The sequence below is a fragment of the Ammospiza caudacuta genome, chromosome 2, assembly GCF_027887145.1.
Source record: "Ammospiza caudacuta isolate bAmmCau1 chromosome 2, bAmmCau1.pri, whole genome shotgun sequence".
Classification (NCBI taxonomy): Eukaryota; Metazoa; Chordata; class Aves; order Passeriformes; family Passerellidae; genus Ammospiza; species Ammospiza caudacuta.
The window spans coordinates 87,839,229-87,867,190 of record NC_080594.1 but is presented as its reverse complement, the minus strand read 5'-3'; the positions used below and the strand labels follow the sequence as shown (position 1 = coordinate 87,867,190).

Sequence of the window (27,962 nt, the reverse complement as noted above, 5' to 3'; positions counted from 1 at the left end):
ATTCGGCACAGGAAGGTATTTACAAAATCATGGTATGCAATGGTCCCAACCACCTCAAGAACAGGACATCATACAAGAAAATAGGTAATTGTCTATATATCAATTTAAAAATTAAATCCAACTTCTGGCTACATATCAGCTACTTGTGCATACTTTAAAGAACTGGACAAGATTTTTCACACCAGAAGTCAGCACAGACTTGGTATTGTATGTGGCTAAAAGTTTAAAGCTCAACAAGGCTACAGAAGTATTATAAGGTTCCACATTGCCTACAGTAACACATTATTTCAGCTCTCAGGAGATAGGCATTTATGAAGAGGACACAGCACTTGGGAGAGCTTAAGCAGAAGAGACCAAGCATAAAGCAGCATCTCAGAGGTCTCAATGAGCAAAGTGAGAATCTGACCCACAGCAAGAAGCCTACACCAGCTACCTAAACACGTAACTCCTATTAGGAGTCCTCCACTTCACAAGGCCTTACACAAATGCAGGGATCTGGTCACTCATACCTACCTTTAATCCCAGGAAAAACCAGATTCCTACCCCCAAGTGCCCATGTCCTGCCAAGAGCAGGGCTGACAACAGCAGGTGTGCTGCATGTTCATGAATACTCATTAGCACACGATGACACCTGCAGCTCCCTGGTTCCCATTTCCCTCCTGGAGCTGAGTTGACACCATCTGAAATGGATCTGAGCAAGCAGGGTTCCCTACTTCTGCTTTCCAGCTCTCTGAAACACTAGACCAAGGTTTTATTGTAAACCCATAGGGATTTAACTCTATATGTATGTACAACGGGCCCTCACCCTGCCTTCCAAGCCTGCTGCACATCGTGCTGCCAAACCACACCAGAGCCCACCCCAAGTCCCTGACAGACATTAACACACATTAAAATCTTTCTTGATTCCATTACAAATTACATTTACTTTGCTCATGTAGGACATCAGTGCAGAAATCAGGGCATGCATGTTAGGCAATTCAGCCCCCTCACACTTCACCCCAGCCCTGCCCCTCTATCCCTGGGAACTTCATTTGCTCTCCAGGCCCTCAGACCTGTGATCCTGTGCAGCCTTTCCAGCATTAAATGCACAGTGCAGCAACAAGACACTACAGCAGCCAGCAAATACCAATGCAATCAGTGAGGAAAGATTTGTCTCTAAGTGGGCAAAGTAGCACAAGAGGAAAGCTGAAAAACTTGCAAATCTTTAGTTAGTAAGATTAAAAAGCATGCCAGAGGAATTTTTTATTTATTTTTAATCAGCCTGTAATATAGTACTGCTATCTTTAATCCATGCTCCCATGGAAACCATCTGATCAATGACTGGTTGCTAACTTTTTTTATATCAAGAGTTTGACACAACCAAAGGTCCTCAAGCACCTAGAGGTTAATTAGGGGTTATTAAAACTAAAGAGCAAAGAAGGTACTGGAGAATTTACTAAATCAGTGCTAAAATGTGGCCTAGAGATAACAGAAGCCCACAGGAAAAAACAAAGGAGAAGAAAGAAAAGTAACAAGTCAAATAAAGGCTTCTATGCTGCAACTTTGTTAAAACTGCATGCAGAAGTTACGGAGAACAAATAAAGGTAGAAATGAAATTGTGACAGCATCCAATAATAGAGTGTGTTCTTTCCAAAGAATTTTATACCCCCTTAGAAGCTTCGAAAATTCTGTTTCTACATTCTTTGCTGAGTGTTTTATGCTTTGCTTTAGCTAAGCCTGGCAATTCACAAAACAACAGGCTATGACAGAAGTCTTTTGTGTCTATACACACATGGAATAGATTATACCTTTTCTAACGTCTCCAAAATTGCTTACTTGAAATTCCAGAAGAGCAAGTAAAGCATATTCAAATGTTGTGTCTCCTCTAACAAAGAGAAAAAGTATCCAAAAGTTAAGATTCAAATACATTCAGAAATAACTGACAAAACAGGAATGTGAAAACAAGGTAACAAAACATCCAGATGCATTCAGGACAGAATCCAAGAAACAACGGTTCTGTAAAGAAAACAGAAAAATGTTACAAGGAAATCTGAGTAAATATATAGTTAAAATATGAAGTATCTCACATAAAACCAATTTTTTCTCCAAACAGGTAAATCACCATTTTAACAACTGCCAGGGGACTGATGGAAAGGTCCTGGTGGCATCACAGGGCATGCACACTAAAAGACAGGACTTGCTTTTTTTCCTGTGGCTCTGAAGAAAAAGGAATGCCATAAGATTGACTCTTTGAAGGGAATTTGTCAGCCAAGTAGTGCTGACACACAAAAAGTTAAACACTGAGGATGTCCACGACTAGAATCAGTAAACGCTTCCAGAGCCAGACTTACCACTCTGTTTTTGTGATGAGAGATGAGCAAACTTGGAAGCTGGCTGAATAAACATCACTTGTCTACAAAGTGCACAGAAGTCTCTCTGCAGAATGCAACATTAATGCCTAAGCAGGAAATTGGGTGAAACAGCAAAATCTTTCACTTACACAGGGTCGTTCACATAAAGTAAGTAAAATGGGCCAAGGGATTTACTAGGAATTGTTGTTTCAACCACATGAAGGATTGAAGGATTTTTTTTCTCCCACATCTAGCTAATATTATCCAAGGTAAGGCTATGAAAAGTAGGAATTTCATTGAATGTAATCTCTGTATAGGAAGCAGAAATAAAGCAACCACATTAGATAGTTCAAAAGCACAGAGTACAAGACATACTCAAAAAGTAATGAATCAGTGCACAGAAGTGCTGAAATTCCAAGCATGTCTTTTAAAACTCTCAGTATGCTACTCAATTTTACTCTGAGTAAGAAAGTTACTAAGCAACGCATTGTCCCTGCTAGCAATAAATAAATAATCTGGAATCTTAAATGAGAACGAGTCATGGTAAACTAGAAGTACAAATTACTTTTGTTAATAGGTGTCCAGCTACCACAAAAAACATCCACTTGGAAAAGTGTATCATGTGGTAGCAAAGGACAACACAAACATACTGCTCTCTAAAGCAAAACCTCCACTCAGTCAAACAGAAGACATGTTACAGGGCAGCAGAAACTTCCTCAGTGGTATACTTGAAAAAAATCAGATTTCTTGTCCTCAAAACATTTCATAGCTATAACTTGGAAGAACCTTGAGATCTCCTGTTCAAACACAAGCATTCACTTTCATATAAAATTAGTTTACAGCTGAAAAAATAGTTTTATAATGAGCCATATAGTCCCAGTAATAACATACTTCATTTACCTTAAAGAAACATCTCTCAAACTTTAAGCTACTGACTGACTTTCAGCAGAAACACACACAACAGTGAAATTCTAATTATCAAATCTTTTATTTATTCAAAAAATCATTAGGTAAATAGCAATGATTGATTTTCTTTTTTAATGCAGGTGTACTGATGCCACAATTCCAGAGAAACTTTAAAAGGGAGGAGACAGGGCAAGTCATTTCGTGCAGAACAAATTCCACATTTACTTGTCCAGAAATGTACACTTCTGTATCACAACCTACTGCTATCCAGGAGATCAGCTATTAGATGTAAATGTTTGCTTGCAAGAGCCTCAGAAGAAGGATAAAGATCAAGTCATATCTGATCAAATTTGAACATCTCAACAATCCAATCATTACAACTAATACATTACACACTTTCATCTTAATCCTACTTAAAGTGACCAGTTACCACTAAAATTAATAAGCATTTGAACATTTAACATAAAAAATACTGGTATTTTATGTTCTGCTATAATCCATTTTGATAAATTAATCTTGTATTTTTTTACATCAGCTTCATGTAACAGTCTTCTTAAACATTTCTTAAGAACTACTAAGCAAAGAAGATGAATGCTTCTCAGCCTTTTTGCAAAGGAAAAAAAAAGGCCAAAATTTAAACACCTTCTAAACACCAAGATTTGAGTCACACCACTCCACACTGCCCTGTGACCTATTCACAGCTGAAAAATTAAAGGAAAAAGTAAACCATCAATTACTCATCATTTAAAAAAAAAAAACATTCCTTTTTTCAGCATGAAAAATATTTAATGTATTTTCAAGTAAGATCGTTTACATGGAATGAATTTTACACTATACATATTTTTTGATGTTGAAGCCTATACAAACACTGCCACAACCAACAGACTTAAATACCTGTACATTATTTACATTTTAAAATATTTTACACAGCTCCAAAACACCAGCAACATTTAGCTATATACATTTTAAACTGGAGTGCAAAATGCTTACAATTCTTTAACACTGGAATTTCAACATAAATCCTGCTATCAGCTCTTCCTTAATTCAGTGAAAGTGGGTGTTAACTTTGTTCCATGCCAGCCATCAGTGACAAAGCTAAAGATTCCACTGTGAAACAAACCATAAAAACATAGTTAGTATTTGTATTTGCAGCACTCTGCAAACATTTATTGCAATATTCAATTCTGTCTTTTAAGAGGATACCGGTTTAAATTGTAATACTTCAGGACTTCAGGAGAGTAAGACATTTTGTAAGTCTCTGACAGCTTAGATAAAATTTCACCACACTCATCATCAGCTACCCATTAGTTATTTCACGTGGTAACAACTGGTAAGAAATTAGCTCCTTTGTTTGCAATACTGTTGTACATAAAAATGTTGTGGAGGTTTATATACACCAAGCCATGCTCAAGGATGGTTCTGCAGACAAGCTCTGGTAGATGTGAGTAGCAGTGATGGCAAATATTGCCTGTTTTAAACCCAGGTTTTAGGTTGGGAAATGCCTTTAAAATAACCAAGTCCAAACATTAACCTAAGACTGCCCAGTCCACCACTAAATCATGTCCTCCTGGCACATCTACAGGTGGTGCAGAAACCCATGAGAACACCCATCTGCATCCCAGCTAACCCTGATGCCCCACAACCTCACTGAGCAGCTGCCCCCCTAACTCAAACTGGCACTGATAAACAATTTAAGCTCATACCAGGTTGTAAGTAGAAGCACAGATATGTCATCCTCTGCTGTTTCTACTGCCAAGGAAATAACTTACAACAGATGGGCAGAGCCAAGAGCCCAGTGCAGTTGCAGCTGAGGCACCATAATGCTAAAATCCTATCTGCTTCAAGATATATCCCAGCTGTCATTCCCAATAGCAACAAAAAGAATGCTCTTCTATGCCCCCAGAACTTAGTTTCATTAGTTTAGAAAACTGCTTGTCACTTGCTTGGCTACACACCTTCCCCTCATCAAGTAAACAGATAAACTGAAGATAGCTGTCATGGAAAAGCTTGGCACAAATACTCTAAAAAAATAATGACTTTAACTTAGTAAGAGGTTAAGTCTTGGTGTCCCTCTGTGCATAATTCACAAAATGAGATTATTTAAAATGTGCCAACAAACTTTAGAACAGATTAAAACATAAACACATTCCTAGCAAACTTGTGTAAGCTCAGGTATGGAAAAGCCTCATGTACTTACAATGGGGAAAAGAGCCTCGACAGACAGCCTTGTCGAGAATAGTTACAAGAAACATGTGACAGTTTTTAAAATCAGATTCCATCTTCTCTATGGATTCCATCCTAAAAAACAGTTTAACACAGAATGCTTAACAGACCAACCTCTATGTTATCTTCAAAATATGACCAAATTTCACAGTAAATGACAAAAGTACTCTTTACATAGAATTCTGGCTTGAAGTTATAATACTTCAGTAATGCCTCCACATGCTACTTCTAAAAAACAAAGGCAATTTTGACAGGAGCATCTGAGCACCATCAAAAGGGCATTAATAATTTCATCATCATTTTAGAAATCTCTGCAGTGACTTGGAGGAGCTGTGTGATTCTAACTGACACCTATCATTCCTACATAGGTTTGTAAGCAAGAGAGCCTTTCCTGGTCCTTACTGCTTTGGAGGTCATTGGGGACCTACAGTCAGTGAAACAGGGACACCCACACTGCTTTACTATCCAGCAATCTCTTGAATTCCAGTTTGGACTCTGTCAGCCAACACTCAGCAGTCCTGGGAGAAGACACAGCTCAAAAGTCACTCCCTTTCCTTTTTTCCCCCTCCCAAGAAGATACAGATGACAACAGCTATGACTTTTTCCTGCCATGTTTTTCATGCCAAGAGCACGCAACCACATGCTTTGAGTTTCAGTCTTTATCAACAGCATTCACAAATTATTTCTGACACACTGAATGAGAAAAACACGCCAAAAATAGCAACTTCCTAATGTCACAAGAGAGTGGGATCTAAGTTTTAGGTAGCATCTGTGGCAAAGAAAATTAGTCCTGAAAAATATGAAGTAAGCCAGTCCACACCAGCTGGCTTCAGGACCATATATCAACTTCTAAGTGTTTGATAAAGCCTTGGAGACTTGCCCAGCATCATCCATCCTTCAGCAGGCTGCACAAACAGAAGTAGAAAAGGGGAAAGAACTGGCTGCAAAAAGGGATCTGAGGGTGCTGGTCAATAAGAACTCAACAGGAGTGAGCAGGGAGCATGCCCAGGCAGCCAGGAGGGCAAACCTGATCCTGGGGTGCATCAAACACAGCACAGCCAGATGGACAAAGGAGGTGACTGCCCCACTGTATGCAGCATTGGTGCAGCCTCACCTGGAGGCGCAGTTCTGGTCACAAAATCATACTCAGAGCTCCAAAATTATGACCATGGAGAATTTTAGTTGTGTACTTACTTCCAAGCCCCTAAACCAGCTTGCCAACGGTCTGCAAACATCAATACTAAATTTAACACTTTCACGATAGCTTCCTTCACAAAGCTCACCTAAAATAATTAAAACACAAGGAGTAAGTCAGATATTCATTGTTAAGCATAATAATTTTCATTATTACACTGCAGTACAAAGGCTTCACATGCCATTTAATCTAACCTGTAAAACTATCTCCAAAGTACAATGTGATTCTTCCAAAGTGAAGATGTTTGTATTTGTTCTCCAATTAATTTCCCAGCTGACTACTTGGATGTGGACTTGGCATACACAGTATGTGGGATAAAAGGTGACAAAGCTATCCAGACACCTCTATTTCCTGCCATACCACTATGCATAATCCTCCTAAAATTAACAAGCCTCACTTAGTCCAAAAACTCCCATCTTCTAGAAACAAACAGTGGTGTAGTACTCAATGTAAAGAATTCAATTTTATCCTCCTTCCTTGATAGAATTGAGCTGAGAACAGCAAGGGAAACTGGATCTCAGTGTGAAAAGCTATATACTGCTCAGTATCTATATATTGCTTAGTGTATATATGCTGCAAAACAGACTGCATAATTAGTACACAAGTACTTTCTTGTCCTGATAACTCAGTACATCAAACATACTAATTTTTCACTCACCTTTTCTCTCAGTAAGCAGCGATCATGAATCGTAGAAAGATATCTGTAATGAATCTTTATCAATTGATCTAAGTCTTTGGCTTCTTCTACCTGATGCTGAAACTCCAAGCCTGTACTGTGGAGAATCTTAAAAAGAAGACCAAAGTTATTAAATTCAATGCTGTACACAAGTGATTGTGACTCTCTTCCAATATATTTTTAAAGAGCCTGAAATTGCATGATTTATTTGCTCTTCCCTCTCGAATTTTAGGATTAGCCTCCAAATTACCAGCAATAGCAAAAATTCCAAGGTCTTCTCAGAACTATACAGCAACATTCCTCACAGAAACAGATATATTGCCACTAGACAGGGGCACAATGACTATCCTAAGAGAGGCTGAACTGGAGCATATGCTTGTTTTATTAAAAGTTAAAAAGGGAATAATAGAGCAGATATGTATCTACAGGCATTGCCTTTGAATTTGGAAAGTCACGTATACACTGTGTACTGGAGATTTTAGAGAAGAATCCCTCCAACTAAAATATCTCTTGTAATACTTTTATATGCCTAATAGCTCTTAAGTTACAGCTTACAGAAACCTCATCTGACATAACTGTGCTTAAGTCATCTAGAACTGGAAGAAACAGGCAAAAGAGTCAGTAACACCCAAAGATCAATCACATGCATGTAGAACTTCTACAGCATTTTTAGAATTACTGATTTAAAATGGCCAAGTTGAAACTGAAACATGTGTAGAAAGGACATTATATTTACATTTTGCTTTTTGTTTGAGAGGGTTTTTTAGGTTTTAAAGGAAAAGGAATACTTCATCTGCAGTTACAAGTTCCTAAGATAAATGAAATTGTGATATAAGACAAACCCTAGTCATGATGTAGTTGTGCAGGCTGTTGACAAAATGCATAAGTTTCACTCTTAAGAGGAACATGCGATGTATTTGTTGTTTTATACTTTCTTTTTGTGGTCCAAATACAGGAAGTGTTCCTTGTTCTAATGAAGTTCCTTTCTTCACCTGTGAATTTTCTGCAGCAGAGACTAATTCTTTAAAAAAAAAAAAAAGCAAGAATGTTGTGCTTTTTGGGAAAAGACTTAAACAAAAAGTCACACCCATAAAGTTTAAACAGTAAAGGACCATATCCTTTCAGGAAGATAATTACTTCGCTGATCTTCAAAATATAGATCCCATATACAGAACCCATCAACTTCCTAATTTACATTTCTAAGACATGAAGTTTATATCCACTTTACATGGGACAGGAAGATTATAACATTAACTTGGTGAAGGAAATACTAAAAAATCTTTCTATAATCCCCCAACAGTTTACTGTTTTTCAACCTCAAATAGAGTATTTTTTCATCTTGTTTTAATAAACTTTCTACAAGGTATTTATTATTTATTATTCATAAAAAGGACTATACATAAACATTAGGGTGTGGTAGACAGACTTTCTTTCAACAGCAAAGTCTGTAGAATGAAGTAGCAAGTTTCCAATATAACTAACTAGACTAGAATCAAAGAGACAAAGGGGATGCATGAATGGAGCCATCCCTGAGGCTGGAAAGAAATGAAAAACACGTCCAGCTTAATACATGTAGTTTGTGACACTAAAAGAGATTATTATTTTATAGAATGAATCAAAATACTAACTAGTTTATACTGCTTACTGCAGAAAGCAGAAGACTAATCATATCCTTAGACCACAAAACAGAATATCTTAATACACAGAAACTTTCATTGATGAAGTATCTTACCATCAAACCGTAGAACATCTAGACTATACTTGGCCCACTTTATTTGCAGCAAGAGCAGAAAAACTTGATTATATATTTTTTGGCATTCTAAGCTTATAACTATATCCACAGGCCAAGGAACCTAGGAGGAGAGGATAATAAAGATAAAAAATGTAAGTTGGTTTCATACAACATTTCAAATCTGTAACTGTAAGAACTGCCGCCATTTCAACCCTACCTTGTAACTCAATGTCAAACCATCTAAGGTGTGGACAGGGAGTTTCTTCTTTGCTGTATCAACACTTTCAAACGATATTGACAACCTACACAAGGAAACAGATGATGTAATTGGTGAGAATCTGCTTTAGATGAGTAGCTAGTTTCACTAATTTCTATTTCTCACTGCTAACCATTAACTGTCTGATTTAATCTGGAGGACTTGGGTAGAAAAAAGAACAGCTCAAAACTTCATTAAAAACATTATTTTAATGAGTACAGAATAATTAGTATTGTGCTGTGCAAGCTAAGTACATTAATACAGCTAAGTGTGAAAGAAACATAACTAAAGCATATTTTGCTCTTTACCTTGCACTGTCCTCAGGATATCGTTGTCCAACTGCTTCTTGTAGGTGAACATTTAAGAAAGCAACATTCTGCCAAGTTTCCTTTTCTCTAATTTTGTCAAAAATAGATGTATAGAAGTCATACATGGTATCTCCAGCTTCAAGTAGGAAAAAATTTCTCATTGCCTGCAAATATTCTACAAGCCTGAACAGGAGAAACATATAACATTTCATGAGTCTCATCATACAAGTGAATGCAAAACACAACTGTTACAGAAAAAAAAAATCTTAAAAACTCTTCACAGCAAAAACTCAGTATTGAATACAAACATAACAAAGTCTACAGTGAATAATTTGTTTAACAAAGCATTTTCCCCTGTAAGCTTTAACAGCTCCATTAACTTCACTGGAAGCTATCTTACAGGCTAGGTAATTCTCAGAAATTAATTCTCTGTGAAATTAATTTAAAATTACAACACTACTAAGAAATACTGTTGGAAATAATATCCTCACCAAACACCCACTGATGAGAAATGACAGCTCTGCTGTTGATTCAACCTAGACCAAGTTTTTGCCCAAGAGTCTATCTAACATGACAGACCTCTTCTCCTTAATGACTTTATAGCTGTTTATCAAACTGGAGTAGAAACACAACATAGAATTGCTTCTTTTAGGGATGACATACTGGTAATAAAAAAAAAAAAAGTTAAGGAAAAAGAAATCTACTTTCTTACCTATAATCCTTCTTTAAAGTTTGCATCAAATTACCACAGCATTCCAAGTATTGCTTGTCTATGTGAGGATAAAGACAAGACCTCAGTGTCAGTTCAAAAGTCTGGCAGGTCACAGATTCTGAGGATCTATCCACACAGACATCCCCACCAGTGAACTTTTCATGAAAGTCACTCTGCTCCAAATACAATCTTCAAAATAAAACAAGATACTTAGGGAAGAAGGCTCATTATTCATACAAGGTATAAAACAATGTCATACCTTTAAGGATTTTAATCAATTGGGTCCTTTGCAGGGGTAATAAAAGTTGATTATAAGCAGAGCATGTATCCAGCCTATAAAGTGCTCCATCACACTGTTTGTGTATCACCAGACATGAGAGTATCACAGAGGACAGCATTCTACAATCACATAACTGCTTAAGGCACACTCCTGAAAAACATATTATCTATACTATTATATGATGGGAATAAAGTGTCTGTGTTACACATTTGGCAAGTTTAATTGTTTTTACAAAGAAAGCATCAAATTATTGTAATATTCTTTAAAAAGCTAGTTACCAGTTGTAACCACTCTAAGAGGAAGTCCAGCTCATAGCAGCTATTGCCTGAATAGACTAAATGAGCTAGATATTGAATTAATGCAGCAATTTTGACAACTAGAATAGTCCCAATATACAAGGGAAACCAAGTCCTATCTATGATTTCTTTAAAACAAGTTCCTTCTTTTTTATTGTCAGTTTTAAAATATTTAAATACACCATTAGTATTTAGTAAAAACATAAAAAGCTATTTTCTTATTTGTAATCACATAATAAGATTTTCAGAGTTTATCCTTCCTGCTAATTTCCAACACATTTATACTCTCTATAGGACTTCCCTCACTATGAAGAATGAAGAATTTTTATGCAAGTGACATGAATTTTGGAAGGCTTTTACAGTTAAATGATTTAAGCATGGCAAAACTGAAGCTGCATTCTTCAAAGAATATACTTGGTGGAAATCAAAGACATTGCGTACAAAAACCAAGGGAACTCATTGAAAAGTTCAGATTTTACAATGGCATTCACTATTAAGCCACTTACTTGCTAAAAGCCTGCTATGATAAAGACTACTCCAATTTTCTATGCTATCAACTGCAAATAGCACATTCTTACTGATTTTAATTGTTTTTCTTTAACCATGCACAAGCAGAGTGTCCATTTAGCTTCTGTCACTGATTGTTGGTGTTTGCCTTCAATGTGAACTTGCTTGTTTTCAGTAGCAGCAGCAATGAAAATGTGATCTACCAAATGTCACCAGGCTGAATATTGCTTTCAACAACACAGCAGGAAGATCATTCATTTACCTAGCAAAATTAATAGCCAGCAGTGGGTCATGGACATCATCCAGTTCCAAGTGTCTTTCTGCTATGGACTGCATCTTTATCAGGCTCTGCTTTGTGGCCTGCTGCTCTGTAATAATGTCTGGGACAGACTCCTCCCCGTGCCGCAAGCGAGACTGCACCGATTCCAGGAACAGCGTATACAAACTCTTCCTTTCAGCATCTGAATTGGGCAGCACATTGCACAAAACACCATCTCAACTGAAAGAACTCCACAGTCCAACATTCACAAGCTAACTTCTAAAATGCTACATTTAGACCACTATTCAGAAAACAAAATACCTTCAAATACATGTTTAAAAATATAGGACTAGCCCAATGCCCAACATCAGGCATATGCACTGCAGAATGGGTATCTGAAATATCAAATATTTTTGAGATTGTTAAAGAACTTCCTACTTCAGGTGCAAAGGCAATTAACTTTTAGCACCTGACAATCTTTCAGTATGTACTGAAGTGAGTTTCCAAAATAATTTAACTACCTCTCCTTTTAAACATGAAGAAGCAGTAAAATGAAAAAAGTATTTTGTTTCCTTAAAAAAAAGCAAAAAAACCCCAAACCCAACATTAGCTATAATGCTTAATTATGTTTCACAATCACTCAAGATGAATATCCTAGATATCCAAACATCTTTCATCTACTTATGAGTAAGCTTTAAAAAAAATAATTTACATGCTATCTTAGATTACTCAACCACTGAGTAATGGAAAACAATTATTTATTAAAACCCACCAATTTTACTATTAGAACATACAAGCTGATTTTGTCTCATAACAAAAAACAAAAGAAGTTTGAGAAAAATTTGAAGCAATAAAAAGAACATGGAATTCTCAATTTTATTCACTTTGCTCTTATCACTTGTTTTGCATTGGAAGAGTGTTTTCCATCAGACCTGAAGTTACCCACCACAATATTGGCATTCCACAGAGTATTATATTATTCTAAAGCCAGGGGAAGCCCATTACCAAAAATACACCCATACTGTTGGACAGCCTAAGGCTCAATGGTGTACAAACTGACATCTCACCTCTTGATGCAGCCTGCTGTGGAGAACCGTCTTTGCATTGAAGGTTCTTCAACAGCTGCATGGATTTTCCAGCCATGATAATTTGCTTTAGCACAGGTTTTAGAAAAGAAACCATTGTGTGTTGTCTGCTTGAAGGGGCCTGATCACTGCCAGAACTGGCACTGGCATTATCACTCATCTTCTCTTCATTCTCTGTCTTTTCTGACACACTATATAACGTGTAGGTAGCATACCAAAAATCTCTGTGATTAACTGCAACACTTTTGTTTCTGCAAAGAAATAAAAAGCTCTTGAGTATTTTCCTTTCCAAAAGGAAACTTCACTACTAGAGGATATGTATCCTCTTTATTCTGTGCTTTGCCTTTCTCTTAGAACAGTCACGAAGCATTTTCAAAACCGTATAAAATCAGCTCATCCCTATTTGCAAACTGTCTAGGAAAAGGATAAACAACTAGCTCACAGGAGATAAAACAACTGTACAAACAAATAAACCCCAACAGCAAGTCAAGTAGAGCAATTATAATCAAATTTGTCCAGGATGTTAGCTATTCACAGTGGCATGCATCCTTAGTGTCAAAACGATGAGCAACTGACTTGCTGACTTATTTAAAACCTCAAACTGAAGTAACTACTGCTAGGAAAGCTGAAAAATTCTAGAGTAGGTGAAACTCAATTTGTAGTTCACTTTGGATTCTTTTGTTGTTTACATCAGATACTCAGTTTGGTCTTTAAAGTCTGATGGAAAAACCTGAATTAGATAATTAAAATTAGGTAATTAAAATTAAGCATAAATGTAAGTTAAGATCAGCTTTGTTGGTAGCACTGAAAACACAATTATAGAACCAGAAAAAGAGGACATAATAAGGATGCTAAGGATCTCTGCTACTAAGGAATTATTACAATAGTACTGCTAGAGCTGCTGTCTTACTTCATGCTCACCTCAACATGTGTTAACAGACACAGGTTCAATTAAGTCTGGCAGATAGGAAAAAATGGATTTGTATTACAAGCCAGAACTTTAATTTCTATATTCACTTTCCACTCCAAGCTGTCAAAAAAAGGGACCAAGAAAATGTAGCATAGCAACAGAACAAAAATTAACAGCTCAAGTAATGTTTAGGATATGCACATGTAATTTAAGACACCATATTAACTTTACCACAAGTCAGAAGCAATGAGTATTTTAATTCCAAATAGCATTTAATTTGTAACAACTTAAGATTAATAGAAGAATTTAAAAGTAAATTTTGTAATTTTTGCACGTCTTGGGTTTGAAAAATGGTAAACTGCTTTTTTAAAAAGTCAGTACACTCTGAGTCAGTCTGCTCACTATTTACTATAGATGGAAAACACCCAAAATAATGGATTTCTACTCTACAACAATATGTGGTAGATCCATGTCTATGCCATTTCCCTAATGGGAAGTTTGAGACAAGTTATGATTAAGTATGATTAAGAAATTATTTCTTAAGCAAAATTACAAATGTGAAAACCCGCTTTTACTGTTACCCTTTACCCTAGGTTCTACAACAGGTTTACTGGACAGCATTATGTGTGTCTAGTATCAAGCATCCCTACCTCTGAATAATAAATTCCTTTGCAGGATCAAACAAATTACCATGGACTATCCACTCATCCACTGTCTGTAAGTATGGCCTCACAGTTTCAACCCAGAGAGAAAACAAAAGGGATACCTGAATTCAAAGGAAAAAAGAAAAAAAACTGGCTGAGTGCTTTTATACCAAACATTGAAAGCAATTTGGTGAAGTCTAACCTCTTAATTGTGTAATCAGTTTGTAACACATACACAACTACACTAAAAGATTTTAAGATAAAACGTTAAAATAAAAATTGTAGCTTTAATGGGAGCCTGTATTATTAATGGTTCCCCTTGTTACTCTTGTCATCAGAAATCCAAACAGCATCTTTTCACCTTAACATCTCTGAAGCAGCAAGGGATAGCCATAAAACACTATGTGGTTTCATAACATCAAAATCAGGAAAACAAAAGGCTACAATGACATCAACTATATTTTCAATAGTATAATCAAGTTACTGTAAAAATCCAAACCCCACATGTCAGTATCAACTGAATCATGCAGCTGTAGAAACAGGAGGGAAAGCTATTCCAAAGTTCCCTCTTTCAAAACAGCTTCCTGGCCCCTGATTTTCCAGAGTCCTTCCCCTCAGTCCTCAGTAAACACTGCTCTTGTGGAGAGAAAACACTCCCATAAACCCATTTTTATCCAGGTTGAGTGAACTCATGTTAAAAAACAATAATGCATTAGTTACTGAATCTAGTAACTAATGTAGTTATTTCTAGTGTGTTGCTCTATTTAGGAAGGAATTCTTTTTCCCCTACCGTTTGCTCAGATGCCTCTCCAACACTGTCATATTCCAGAATAGCTTTGTAGAGGGTGTTAAGCAGATGAGATGCTCGTACAACATTTCTAGTGTCAGGTGGCACTTCTGCTACTCCTGTGCTGAACACCTTGTGAAGCACCTTCAGCTGGGCCAGTCTGGGAGACAACTTATCTATTACTATAGAAAGTGTGACTGTTTTATCTGGAAATAAAAGAAAAAACCCAAGATGCATAAAATAACATCCAACAAAAACGCAAATTTTGTCAGCATTAATAATTTGCGTATCTCCCTCATGTAAAACTTCCCTTGCACTGTACCTTTGTTGATTATACACTTTTCAATTTCAGCAAGTTCTTCTTTAAAGCTAATGAAATATTTATACAAAGCCCACATAAAAGCTTGGTAGGTTCTGAATGGGGCTTCAGTAGTCTTCTTTGGAGTGGAAACTGTTCCATGCATTGTGCTTTCTGGGCTGTGTCCCATCACTTCATCAATAAACTTCTGTAGTCTAAATACAACTTGACCATATGCTGCTATCTGCTCCAATACAGATCTCAGGCAATTCTAAAAAAAACCAACAAACCAACCTTTTAGAATCATCTAACAAAAACTGTATTTCATAAATTGAATTACAATATTATTTTTACAAATTAAAATATTATAAAGTTCTGCAATCGCTATTGCTTCATCACATTCTCAGATACGGGAAAAGCCCATTCAGTTTTATTAAGCCAGATGCTACAATTTAGATGAAACACAATTGTAGAAATATGCAGAAAAATTGTAGAAATTTCCACAAGCACTTTAATTTCCTATTCCCACAAATTACAACTTTCTAATGACATATTCCTCTGAGATTCAGAAACAACTTACATGGGTTAAATGAGTTACAATAATATCATTCCGCACAGTCACTTTTCCATCATTCAGCTGAAATATAAAAAGCTTTTTCACTCCTGAAAGTAGCCTTGAAAAGAAACAAAAAGAGTAGTAATTTTCTCCCTTAATGAACTTATACGTAATTAATAAAAGAACTAGCTCTCCCTTGCCTAAAAGTTTATTTTCTTTGAGTAACAGGAGACCTCAGATCAAGTGTGATGCTATTGGTACTGTAAGTTGTTGCCAGAACAAAAACAATTAAACACTGGCATGAAGTAAATACTTCCTAAAGTTTCTTTCCAGTTGATATGATTTCCAGCTATGGGATGACTCAGCCTGCTTTCTAAAACTGGACACTGTTTTATAAATCTACAGGGACAAGATAAGAACAAATAGGTTCTTTTTAACAATTAGACTTTTAATAATCAATGCCAAAAAAAAGTAGCAAGCTACCTTCTTCATGAATCACAGAATGGAAAGGACCTTAAAGATCAACTAGTTCCAGCCTTTAGGCCATGAAGTGACCCCCTCTCACCAGACCAGGTTGCTCAGAGCTGCACCCAACCTGCCACGGATGGGGCATACACAACTTCTCTGGACAACCTGCTCCAGTGCCTCAAATGTGAATGGTTAACAACACATGCAGCATCTTTACTGTCAGAAACAGTGTAAATTAAAAGCTTAGCCCTCTGATCTCCTTGAGAGAAACACTAAAAGTTAAAATGCAAGCTTTGTGATGCTGCACTTACCAAAGAGTTTCTCGTATAACCTGAGTTTCTGTGACCAGCGTCCTCTCTTCTGGCACGTACAAAGGATCACTGGTGTACAAATGGTGGTCCCTTAAAAAACAGGAAAGTAAAACAATTTAATGGCTGAAATAAAAGCTGAATCACCTGAAAGTAAGAATGAAGCAATAATCTTTAGGCTTAGTTTTCTTCTGCTCACATCTGAACAGATTCAATGTGCATAGGGACATTTTAAGTATTTTAAAAAGCACAGTTTATTTTCATATTGCTAAGCAAGATACTTTGGAAAACACCCAAATATAATCTCATCTTACAAAGACAAGAAATTAAGTAGCAAATGCCTGAAGTATTGCATATCCACTATTGTAGGGGCAGGGGCAGGAGGGGGAGGGATATTGTAGGTTTGGCTTTTGTTTTTTTTTTAATTATTCAGTTATTTCTAATCAGTTATTTCTCATTCAATGCTGTGAAATCTTATCATTACTTTCTAGAAAAAATACTAAGCTAAAAAGTAAAATACCAGTTTCTCTAACCCATAAAAGAAAATTTTCTCTTTAACTCACAAGTTTACTTAAGAAGTGGAAACTTTCATAGCCACCTAAGAATTTTCTCTTATGATCCTGTCTTATGCAATTCTTTGTAAACCTTCCTCAGTACCTTTTCATATTTTAGCAAAGTATATTAGAATTTAGAATGATTATTTACATTTTCAGTATTTTTACCCATCAGTATCATCAGTGGAAAAAGTTATGCAATCACACTCAAAATCACAAAGTTCAAATTAAGTAATACTAGTTATATACCATACATATATGTAAAACATACATCTCCTAACAACACTGCAGCAGAAGCAGTGTTGCTTTATTGATGTTACCCATTTTCTAACATTCATTGCAAATTGTGGTTCATAGCTGGCTAGACAACCACCTTATACTAAAATAACTCCTTCATTAAAAAATTCATTAAATTAAGAAAACCAAGGGCAAAGCTAATGGCCTTCAATACTGACACATCAAAATTTGGGACAGGAAAGAATTAGACTCCCCTTTATTTTTAATTCTCATTTTCTTTCCAAGACCATGGCAGATTATGGTAAAATACTATTTTAAGTTCCTTCCCCACACAAAAATTATGTTTAACTTTTTAAGGGAGGCATGGAAAAAAGGTTTTAAAAATTTAAACATTAGGGACTCCTCACTTCCAGGACCACTTACAACCCACCTATATTAGGTCCTCAGAGACTCTCCTAAGGGTCAAGCTAAAAAAAATTCAAGTAAGATTCACATCTTGGAAAAATGAAACACCCCTCTCTGACATGAGAAACTTAATAAAAACTAAATAAAAGGACAAGAATCTATTAATAGAAAAAGCAGCTAATTTGTTCATCTTATTAATTTGCACCCCCTTAATTCTGTTCTTAAGTGAATTGTCATAGCCATAGTATCTTAAAGAGGCTTTAAAAAGTCAGTATTTAGCACTGTATGCCAGGAAGGAACATGTAAGTGATATTGTGTTCTTACCAGACTGCAGCCAGGTTGGAATGCAAGTGCAAACTATGTGAAAAGCGAGGAGCCCTTCCTGTCCAGTACTGAGGCACCACGTGCTGCTCCAGCCAGCTGCGGGCATCAGGCTCAGCAACTGTGAAAACACAGCACAGGCAGCAAGGTGCTTTTATTTGTGCAGGAAATGCTTACAAAACACAGGAAAAAGTTATTAATAAGCCTATTCACTCAGCTGCAGAATCACAGATCTTTTCAAATGAATTACCATTTACAACCATTTACACTTTACTGCACTGGGAATTTAATACCACTGTGCACAAACTAATTGACACAGAAATGCCACATTTCTCAAATGTTGCAAAAATCCTACAAAATAAGCTCTGCTCAGCGCTGGTAAGGCCTCACCTGGGTACTGTGAGCTGTTTTGGGTGCCACAATATAAGAAAGAGCTGTAAGAGAGTGTCCAAAGGAGGGCTACAAAGACAGTGACAGCCCTAGAGGGGAAGCCACATGAGGAGCAGCTGTGGTCAACTGGTCTGTTCAGCCTGGAGAAGAGGACACTGAGGGGAGACCTCACCATGGCCCACAGCTTCCTCATGAGGGAAAGTGCAGGAACAGACACTGATCTCTTCTCTCTGGTGACCAGTGACAGGCCCTCAGGTGATGTTCTGAAGCTGTGTCAGAGGATGTTTAGGACATTAGGAAAAGGTTCTTCACCTAGAGGGCAGTTGTGCACTGGGACAGGCTCCCCAGGGAAGTGGTGACAGCACCAGCCCGACGGAGTTCAAGAGATGTTTGGACAACACTCTTAGGCACGTGGTGTGACTCTTGGGGGTGACCCTGTGCAGGACCAGGAGCTGGACTTTGATGATTCTTGAGGGCTCCTTCCAGCTTAGGATATATGATTCTTTAAGCTTGAAGATTTACATGGTTTCCAATTTTTTCTCAAAAAATGCTTCTGTCTCAGGCAATTCTCAAATGCTATATATAAAAACAGGCTGACTTAAAAAATAAACTGCCAGATGTCATCAACTTTATCACTACACTCCTTTTTATTAGACATTTAGTACATTACCTAAAACAGTTTTTTCAAAAATGTGAACAGGAAATTTTCTACAATTGCCAACAGGACTTTGCCTAATCCCAGTTAGATAGCTACTGCTCATATAATATATACTATGCAGTTGTCATGTGCCAAGTAAACTGTACCCCACAATATTTTAAATGTAGCTGTATTCTTTTTCATAATATTCCCTGAAGGTATTCAAAAGAAAGCTACTAGTGTTTTAACTAAATAAACCTTTTTTTTTCAGAAACATTTAATACCTGCAAATGAGCCAACTATTTCTGTTGGAAAATAAATTTTGTTTCAGCTTTTTGATATTGAAAAATTTACATTCTATCCATACAATAGAATGTAAATTTATGTATTGTAATGTAAATTTATGTATTGTAATGTAAATCCATTCTATCCATACAACATGCTACACTAACTCCAAGTTTTCATTTCTATATTGGAATATTCATGTAAATTTCCACAGGAATGAACAGAATTCTTCTCCATTGGCAGTAACAGAAACCAGATCAAACTTTCCATATTGTTTCTTTACTGTAAAAAAATTACTAATGAACAGTAACATGCATCTTATATTACAATTATAGATCTGTAACACAATACCTCAATAAAGTATAAGAAAAAAAAAATAAGCTGTATTGCCTTGCTAAATTTTAGCATGTATATTAGAAAAATTACAGCTTATTCTAACCTTTCCAGGAAGCATTAGGTACTGTCTTCTTATTTGGATCTTGGTCTTCTAAAGGTGTCCTGTCTACTTGAATACCTGAGTCCTCCCTGCTCAAGGGCTGAGTGTCCTCTTCCTCTTCACTTTCTCCAGACAAATCCTATGAGGTACAACACAGCCCAGGACACCTCAGTACAACATAGCAGACACTTCTATATTCAGCTCCTATTCAAGCCAAACATTAACTATTCTTTTTTACACTATAAAGTAAATTCAGGACACTAGGACTAAAACATAACTGTCTAACAGAGAATGATCTAAGTTGTACACAACATTAATAACCAGCAAATGAGAGATCTGGAAAAGATCGCAGAACTGCAGCAAGCTATGATTAGGTGGAAGCAAGGGTCAGCAGAAGCAGACAGTTTAATTGCAGGACTAAGTCAAAACATTGTGAAAAACAAAAGTATTTGGATTCCTGTTATTCTGCTTGGGTCTGTCTTATTTCATGGTATTGAGCAGAGTACTGGGGAATTCTGCAAGAATCAACATGCAGAGCATACAAACTAGGATAACTCAATCAGGTCTCTAACACACTTCAAACCAGTTTATACAGTTGGGGTTTTACCTTAAGAAATTACTTACTGGTGTATCTATGCCAAGGCCAAAGTAAATTTCTTCCCCTTCCATCAAATACTTTGCCCAATCAAATTCTTCTTCCTTTTCTAAAAAAAAAATAAATATAAAAATAGTAAGTACCACATAACTCTTTCTTTTCCTTTAGAAACACTTCTGAAGTTAAAATTATCTTGACAGTCTATAGCTAAAACAAAAGACATTCCCTTTCAGTTAAGGTTACACCACTGTTCCATTAACAAGGTTATACACTTTCAATATGACATAAATTGTGACATTTCAACCATGTATATCCCTTACTAATTCTCAACTTTATTGCTTATACACTCAAAATATGTAACACAGTGTGCCATCAGCACATTTAACTATATTAAGTTACCCTACCCTACACTTCAATCCTGGAAAAACATGCAAGAATGCAGCACACCACTTATTGTGACTAGGAAGTCCCATTTAGCTCAATGGCAACATTCTAAATGTATAATTTAAATATGCACAAGGATCCCAGACTGTAAACAACATGAACCAAGAACTGTCTTACTCTCCAAAAAGACACCACATAACCATGATGTGATGTGTGATACTTTCAAGGTAACAATCACACTTACAACATATGATATCTTAAACATGAAGCTTACTCAACTGTAATTAGTGTTGTTTGAGATAACTTCTTCATATTCACATTCCTGGAATGGGCTGAAAGTGCATTCAAAACACCGCCGAGGGAATGTGCAGAGATCATTCAAAAAGGAATCTTAAGATGCAAGATTTTCTTTAGGTTAGTCTGAAATATTCTTCTTTCAGTCTATCATACAACACTGAAAACAAATGGGGGATGGTATCCACTCAAGCACAAGCCTCATTCTCAGGCACTGAGTGAAAAAGTCCTACTTTAGAAAGCAGGCAGCTGGGATCTCCCTCTGGAAACCTTCAAATGTATCTCCCTTTCCTTGATTATGTAGGAAACGTAGGAATTTACATCACCAAAACTTTTTCAAGAGATATAATATTGAGGTGCAAGACAGAGACTCAGGATAGAAATCCACTGTCTGTCTTTGAGCATGTAAGCACTGCTGAACAGGTGGAGAAGTTTGTTTGTGATAGTGGTACAAGTCAAAGAGAGTTCCCAAGGTACTTCAGTGGCTGGAAAACTTAAGTGATGCAACATAAACAGGGGTAGGAAAGACTTGCAAGCTATTTAAGATGTATAAATTATAAAGACAACCAATAAAGCAAGGTGAAGTGAAGGAGATAATAAAATGGAAAGGAAAAATGTCCTTCTTATCAGATTGCATTGCAGATTCTATCTTTCATTAGCCATATAAACATCTTGCAAACTTACCCACTTCTTTGACTCTTGGTTTTTCCACATAGGTGGTGTTGGATGGTGAATCAGACAAACACAACAGAAGAGACAGTATGGAATAGTGTGTATCCGTCTTTAAAACACATTAGAAAAAAAGCAAGTCTGTAAGTGCTCTAAAAGATTTTGCTTAGTAACAAAGTCAGCCTATTATCTGCAGGAATGATCCCCATTAGCTCCCATTCCCCAGTCCTGAATCACAAAAATAACATCTGCAACCTGTCATTGAATGTTACCCATTTTCTTCTGCCTATTAATTAGCCAATCAGTACACAAATCCTTCAAAAGCAGCCACAGCATCCCCTGCCTCTTACTGAGCCAATAATCAGAGAATATGGAATAGATGCAAGTACTGTGAAAGTAAGAAGTCACCTCAGGACAAGGCATAAATGGACAGCCACATAAACGTGCATGAACTGGAAGGACACAGGTAACAGGCCTGCAGGAAAGCAAGTCTTAGCTTTCCTTTTCATATGGCCAATTATTTCAAACAGAGGCTAAAATGAAGTTAGCTAAGATCACTACATTTTAATATCATGTTCACATTATCTTCTCAGATCTGAAAATCTACACAAATCATTAAGGATGAATCTTTAACTCAAATATTGCAGTTGTGAAACAGAGCCTTCAATCAGGTTATAATGCTGTGCCAAAACTAGTATGGTCCAGAGATTTGTATTACTGTTTATTCCCTAAAATCTGTTTACCAATGTACAACCATTTCTCAGTATAAAAAGATTTTTCTTTGGCCTCATTGTAACTTTACAAAGATCTTCAGCCACCACTTCTCATCTACACATTCTGCTGTCTAAATCCTTATACATGCTCACACATTCATAAACACAAAACTGTTTTGGAATGAGTTCTAGTTGCCTTTTAGAAAAAATTATTCAAATTCCTGATAAAGCAGCATGATACTCACCTACTATACAAGGATTATAATATGTTCCTACTGAACATTACTGATTTTGTCAAAGAAAACCAGTAGGTCACTGACAATCTCTTGTGTGAACTGGTGCTCCACTTAACAGACATAGAAACCAATAAATATTCAATCTTCCCAGTTATGTGTCACTGCTAAAAACTAAATGCCATTTAACTTCCCAAATACGAGATTAATCTATGTCCAGCCACACCCCAGGTGCATTTTTAAGAAGGAAATTAAAAAAAAAAATAATCTTAGGACACTTGTAACATTCAAGTATTAAGTGCTTGCTTGGCTGGTTGGTTTGTTTGGTTTTAATTTCATTCAATTCTCAAAACAAGCACTATTAAAGGTACATTTTCCAAAATATAGAGACTACAGTATAGTAACCGAATATGTGTAAACTATTAAGGGCTCCTGGGTTTTCCCCACAAATAAAAAGGAACCTACAACACCCAAAGAAAGACAAATGTCAGTTCAATGAGAAGTAAAATCAGACTGCAGCTCAGAACACATGATTCTATTAAAGAACACCATTATATGGATCACCACCTCTTAAATCAGAAGCTTAAATCTACCAACAGGAGAAACTTTCTAAGATCCAATTCATTATTGCACTGCAACAGTGGAAAGAAAACTGAGACAACTTCTGCCATATTCATCCACTCCATATCCTAAACTGATTTGATACAAAGTGTATCAATGGTGAAACACACCCAGTCTCAATATGGAAGCTACAGAACAGGAGCACTCCAACTGAAAACCCTAAAACCAAAACACCCAGACGGATTACGTAAGGTTAAAAAAAATGGCAAAGAACAAGAAGTGCTCAGTTCATTGTTGTTTTAGTACAGATAGGAATCCAGATTCACCTAGACTCCAGCTGCAGCATTTGTACAATGCTGACCCTAAAACACCTGCTCTGCAATGAGATCGTGTACTTTAAGTCATGAGTACTTTAACTCCACATGCTGAAATCCTGAGAAGATAAATTTTCATTTCTGGAAATCCATGACCTGAACAGCAACTCCAAAGCCCATCACTAAGTCACCTGAAATTTCCAACACTTTACAAATGAAGCTCCCACTGCCAGTGTAAATGCAAGAGGGATGGAAAAAAAGAACAAGGAAATTGCAACGTACATACCTTTGTTTCTTCAGTACTTGGGAGTGGCAAGTTCAGAAATTTTTCTGTTAGTCTTTTCCAGCTTGCAGCTTTCCCAAGGTCAGAATGAATTACCAATTTTTCATGTATTCTAATAACACAAATAGTATCAAAAAGGCTTTTTAAAAACATATCTATAACCAATGCATTATTAATATCTAGACATAAAACTTACCCTTCTATTGTTCTCTCTACTTTATGACTGTTCACATCAAGAAAACGGTGAAATCTGTGTAAGAAATCTGTATTAGAATGTGTTTAAAAGGAAGCTAAAGAAGAAAATAAAGCTGATTTACATATATGAAGACAACATTACTAGTTTAATAATGCACACAGTTCAGCAACAGCATTAGGCATAAAAAAAATTCAATTTTGACATCTCTTAGCTCAAGAAAGATTAAAGATAATTGGCCTGAAAAGAAGAAAAAATTGAATGCAGGTTACATCTAGCAGCACTCTAAGCTGAATGGAAAATTAGTACTGTACCAGCAAACTAAGCAATTAAAGTATGCTGTCTGCTAAGTCAAGTAGAGCACGGAGATCAAGAACTGTGTTGTCAAAGGCATTGATGTCAAATGCACACAATTATTTGGGACCTGCATCACAGGCATAGGCAAAACAAACACCCACATGGGAAGGCCTCTAAACCCAAAAGAAGCTCCATTTTATAAAGGGTAAGAGAGTGTCTAAGTGAAAAGAGAGCTTGATATAAAATAAAGACAGATATACCAACAAAGGTATGTGTATATATATGTACGTATGTAAAGGGACAAAACAAGAACTTGTGAAAGGTAAAATGGACTTTGGAGGCTAAATTAGGCTATGAACAGGTTGTTTAGATACAGAGAATTAAAAAACAGGGAAAAAGATGTGACAACACCGAGCATAAGGTCAAGAGACTCTATGTGCCCTCAAAACCAAACCAATGTTTCCAGCAACAGGTGACAGAAAGTGATAACATTGTCATGACCAGACAGAAATGAAAACTGCTGAATCCCAACCATGAGCAACCAGTTAAGCTAAACAGACTGAAATTCAAAAGACAATATGAAATCACCTCAATGGCAAAGTAATGAACTAGGAAATGAAACTCTAAAGCAGTTAACCAGGATTTTTAGTAAGTAGCACTGCAGGACGAAGATAAGCACATGTTAAAGGAAAGAAAAAAGACTTTGTTAACTACACACATTAGTCTGATTTCAATTGTGTATAGGGATTTGGCATAAGAGCACAATAAAATATAGCTGTGACTATAGCTCTGACTGATATTTAGGTTGAAGAAAATATCTAATTTATTACAGCACATAAGCTTACATAGGAAATCATTCATTCAAAATAGTGGTAAGTGTAAGAACTGGAAGATTTAGAATATCACACTGAAAAGACAATAAAATTCAAACCAAGAACCTGTCCTGAAAAGAAAAATCAAGCTGCAGGAAAATTATTAGTGACAAGTCTTTAGTCTGTTACTCAAAGCTTTAATTAATGACTAACATACATGCAAAAATAAAAGGATCTTTTTTTTTAGGCAAGTTGGGAGCATCATGGATAGAAGAAGACTTGAGCACTCATGGAAATAAATAGGTGGATCCAAAAACAACAGCACAGAAACATCACAAAATCTAACAATAAAAAGCACAGGTTTCACAAACTTGAAACTAAGGAGAATTTCTGCTACAACCTAAGGTCTCACTGTTTGCAAACGTAATACTAATGTCAGGCTGATGTTCCATGCACATTCCTTGGACAACAATTCTGGCATGAAGAAAACCTTCTTCTTTCCAGTCTTCCCTGTCAAAAGTTTCTTGATCACTTTGCATCACCATCTTTGTTTTCCTGACATGTAAAAAATCCAAATAAAACCCCAACAATTCCCCAGTCTAAAAGAGCACACAGCTACACAAGCACATAGCTGACCAAAACTGAAGGTGAGATTTGCATATTAAAATAATTTTATTTGAGTCTACTAGTAGTTTGCATTAACCTATGCAATGCTACTGCTTCCCCAAAAAAGCATTTAATCAGCATGAAAAATGTAAAGTAGCATTGATTTTACATGGATTAGCTGCATACAATTTCAAAGAGGGAGCAGTTAGCGATAGTAAGTGTAATTGGAAATTCATCGTGTAAGAGTTTCACAGCTTTCACAGAACATTCTGAGCTGGAAGGGACCCACAAGGATCACTGAGTCCAACCCAAGCGGGCAGAATAGACTGGAAGAATAACTGTGATAACTGAAAACTGTGTGTCAAACTTCAAAATGGGCATTTTAGGTCGCAGTCTGAAGGCTACTATGTATTACAAATTAATAAAGACCACGTTCCTGACAAGCCCAAGTAACACAAAACACGTTCTCTTCCTGCAGAGTGATAACCTTTCACACAAGCATCACAGCATTCTCAGCCAGAAGGTCTATCTCAGTTTGGCAGAATCCTCCTCACTTGCTCTTTTTACACAACCATAATGTATCTACCTCCCTCCAACAAAGTTCTGGGCGGCTAAATGGACATGCTGAAAACCCCTAAAACACGAAGATCCAAACGTGACGGAGCAGCAGTCAATGATGCTGCGGCAGAGACTCGCACACTGCGCCCGGCGCTCCCCCAGGCAGGGCTCAGGGCGGCCCCATCCCACACCCCGCGGCAGGCACCGGGACCCTCCGCGCTTCCGCTGACCTGAAGTTGGACCAGGCGAAATTGAGCGCCGCCTGGAAGCGCTCTCCGCCCAGCTCCTCCTCGGGCAGGCTGGTCACGCAGCGCACCAGGGCGCGGACGGCGCGGTCCTGCTCCTGCTCGAAGCGGCCGCGGGGGCCGGGCAAGGCGGGCGGCGCCGCCATGGCCGGCGGCGGGGCAGGGACACCGCGGCAGGGACACCGGGGCGGCCCCGAGGCGCGCACCGAGCCGCTGCCGCCGCTTCCCGCCCTCCTCTCGCGAGGCTTCCTGCGCCGCGCATGCGCGTGGCCGAGGGGCGGGAGCTCGGTGCTTCCCGGACCGCGGGCAGCCGGGGGCGTGAGGGGCCCGGCGGGAGCGGGACCTGCGGCACCCCCCTGTCACGGAAATGACTCCTGTCACGGAAATGACCCCTGTCTCCCGAGACATCCCCATAATCACCCGGGATCAGTAATTACTGATTGATCACAGAATCAGTTCGGTTGGAAGAGCCTTCTGAGATGACCGAGCCCAAGCTATGAGCAAACGCCACCATGTCCATAGACCATGGCGCTAAGTGCCGTGTCCAGCCTTGCCTTAAATGCCTCCAGGACGGTGACTGCACCACTTCCCTGGGCTGCTCATTTCAATGTCTAATCGCCCTTTCTGTGAAGAAATTCATCCTGACGTGCAACCTGAACTTCCCCTGATGCAGACTAAGACGATGGTGTTTATAGGGTGATTACTTGTGGAAACCCAGGGCAACAGGAAATTTCTCTCTCTGCTCTGGGGTGCCCTGACCCCCTGGGGAGCATTGACTTTGATCCTCATTCATGGAGAAAGTTTCCTAGACTTCAAGATAGACTCGAATCTACAAAAGTGTGAAATAGATTATAGAGAGGTGTTGGTGTAGGTGTATCACTTGGAGAGAAATTTAGGTTTTGGGATTTTTAGTATGTTGTGGATGGAAGCAAGATGGAGGGCACAGGGTGTCATTCTCGGTTTCTTCTTCATGCTTCTTCTTCCTTCTTCTCCATGGGTTTGGGTGGCATTTTGTAGTTGGGCAGAAAAGTCCCCACTGGGGGCTCTTTGTGATCAGTTATTGGGTTAAAAGGGAAAATAATCTATGTGTCAGTTCTTAATTGGATAGTTTAGTCTTAAAAGACCTTGTAACGAGATTGTGAGCCATTTTGTGTCTTCTAATGAAAAGCTGCTGAACTCACAGTAGTGAGATTGTTTAAATGAT

The 27,962-nt window shown here is 37.5% G+C and overlaps 1 protein-coding gene across 2 annotated transcripts; it reads right to left on the bottom strand.

The window, feature by feature from the left end:
- Positions 1–3,372: 3,372 nt before the first annotated feature.
- TUBGCP5 (tubulin gamma complex component 5) lies at positions 3,373–26,938 on the bottom strand. 2 transcript variants are annotated; one of them, XM_058824865.1, is made up of 24 exons: positions 26,744–26,938; positions 24,244–24,297; positions 24,051–24,159; positions 21,959–22,055; positions 21,260–21,370; positions 20,626–20,705; positions 20,005–20,140; positions 18,257–18,374; positions 16,740–16,829; positions 15,985–16,078; positions 15,429–15,675; positions 15,110–15,312; positions 14,326–14,441; positions 12,748–13,016; positions 11,684–11,882; positions 10,339–10,527; positions 9,627–9,809; positions 9,280–9,364; positions 9,063–9,183; positions 8,173–8,351; positions 7,313–7,438; positions 6,654–6,742; positions 5,434–5,534; positions 3,373–4,343 (listed from the first exon to the last, which is right to left on the bottom strand). In XM_058824865.1, exons 1-24 carry the CDS (start codon positions 26,902–26,904, stop codon positions 4,297–4,299), a joined length of 3,204 nt encoding a protein of 1,067 aa, XP_058680848.1. In that variant the 5' UTR covers positions 26,905–26,938; the 3' UTR covers positions 3,373–4,296. The 2 variants fall into 2 exon arrangements, with proteins under 2 accessions (XP_058680848.1, XP_058680850.1); XM_058824867.1 differs by lacking the exon at positions 21,260–21,370.
- Between the last annotated feature and the right edge of the window lie 1,024 nt (positions 26,939–27,962).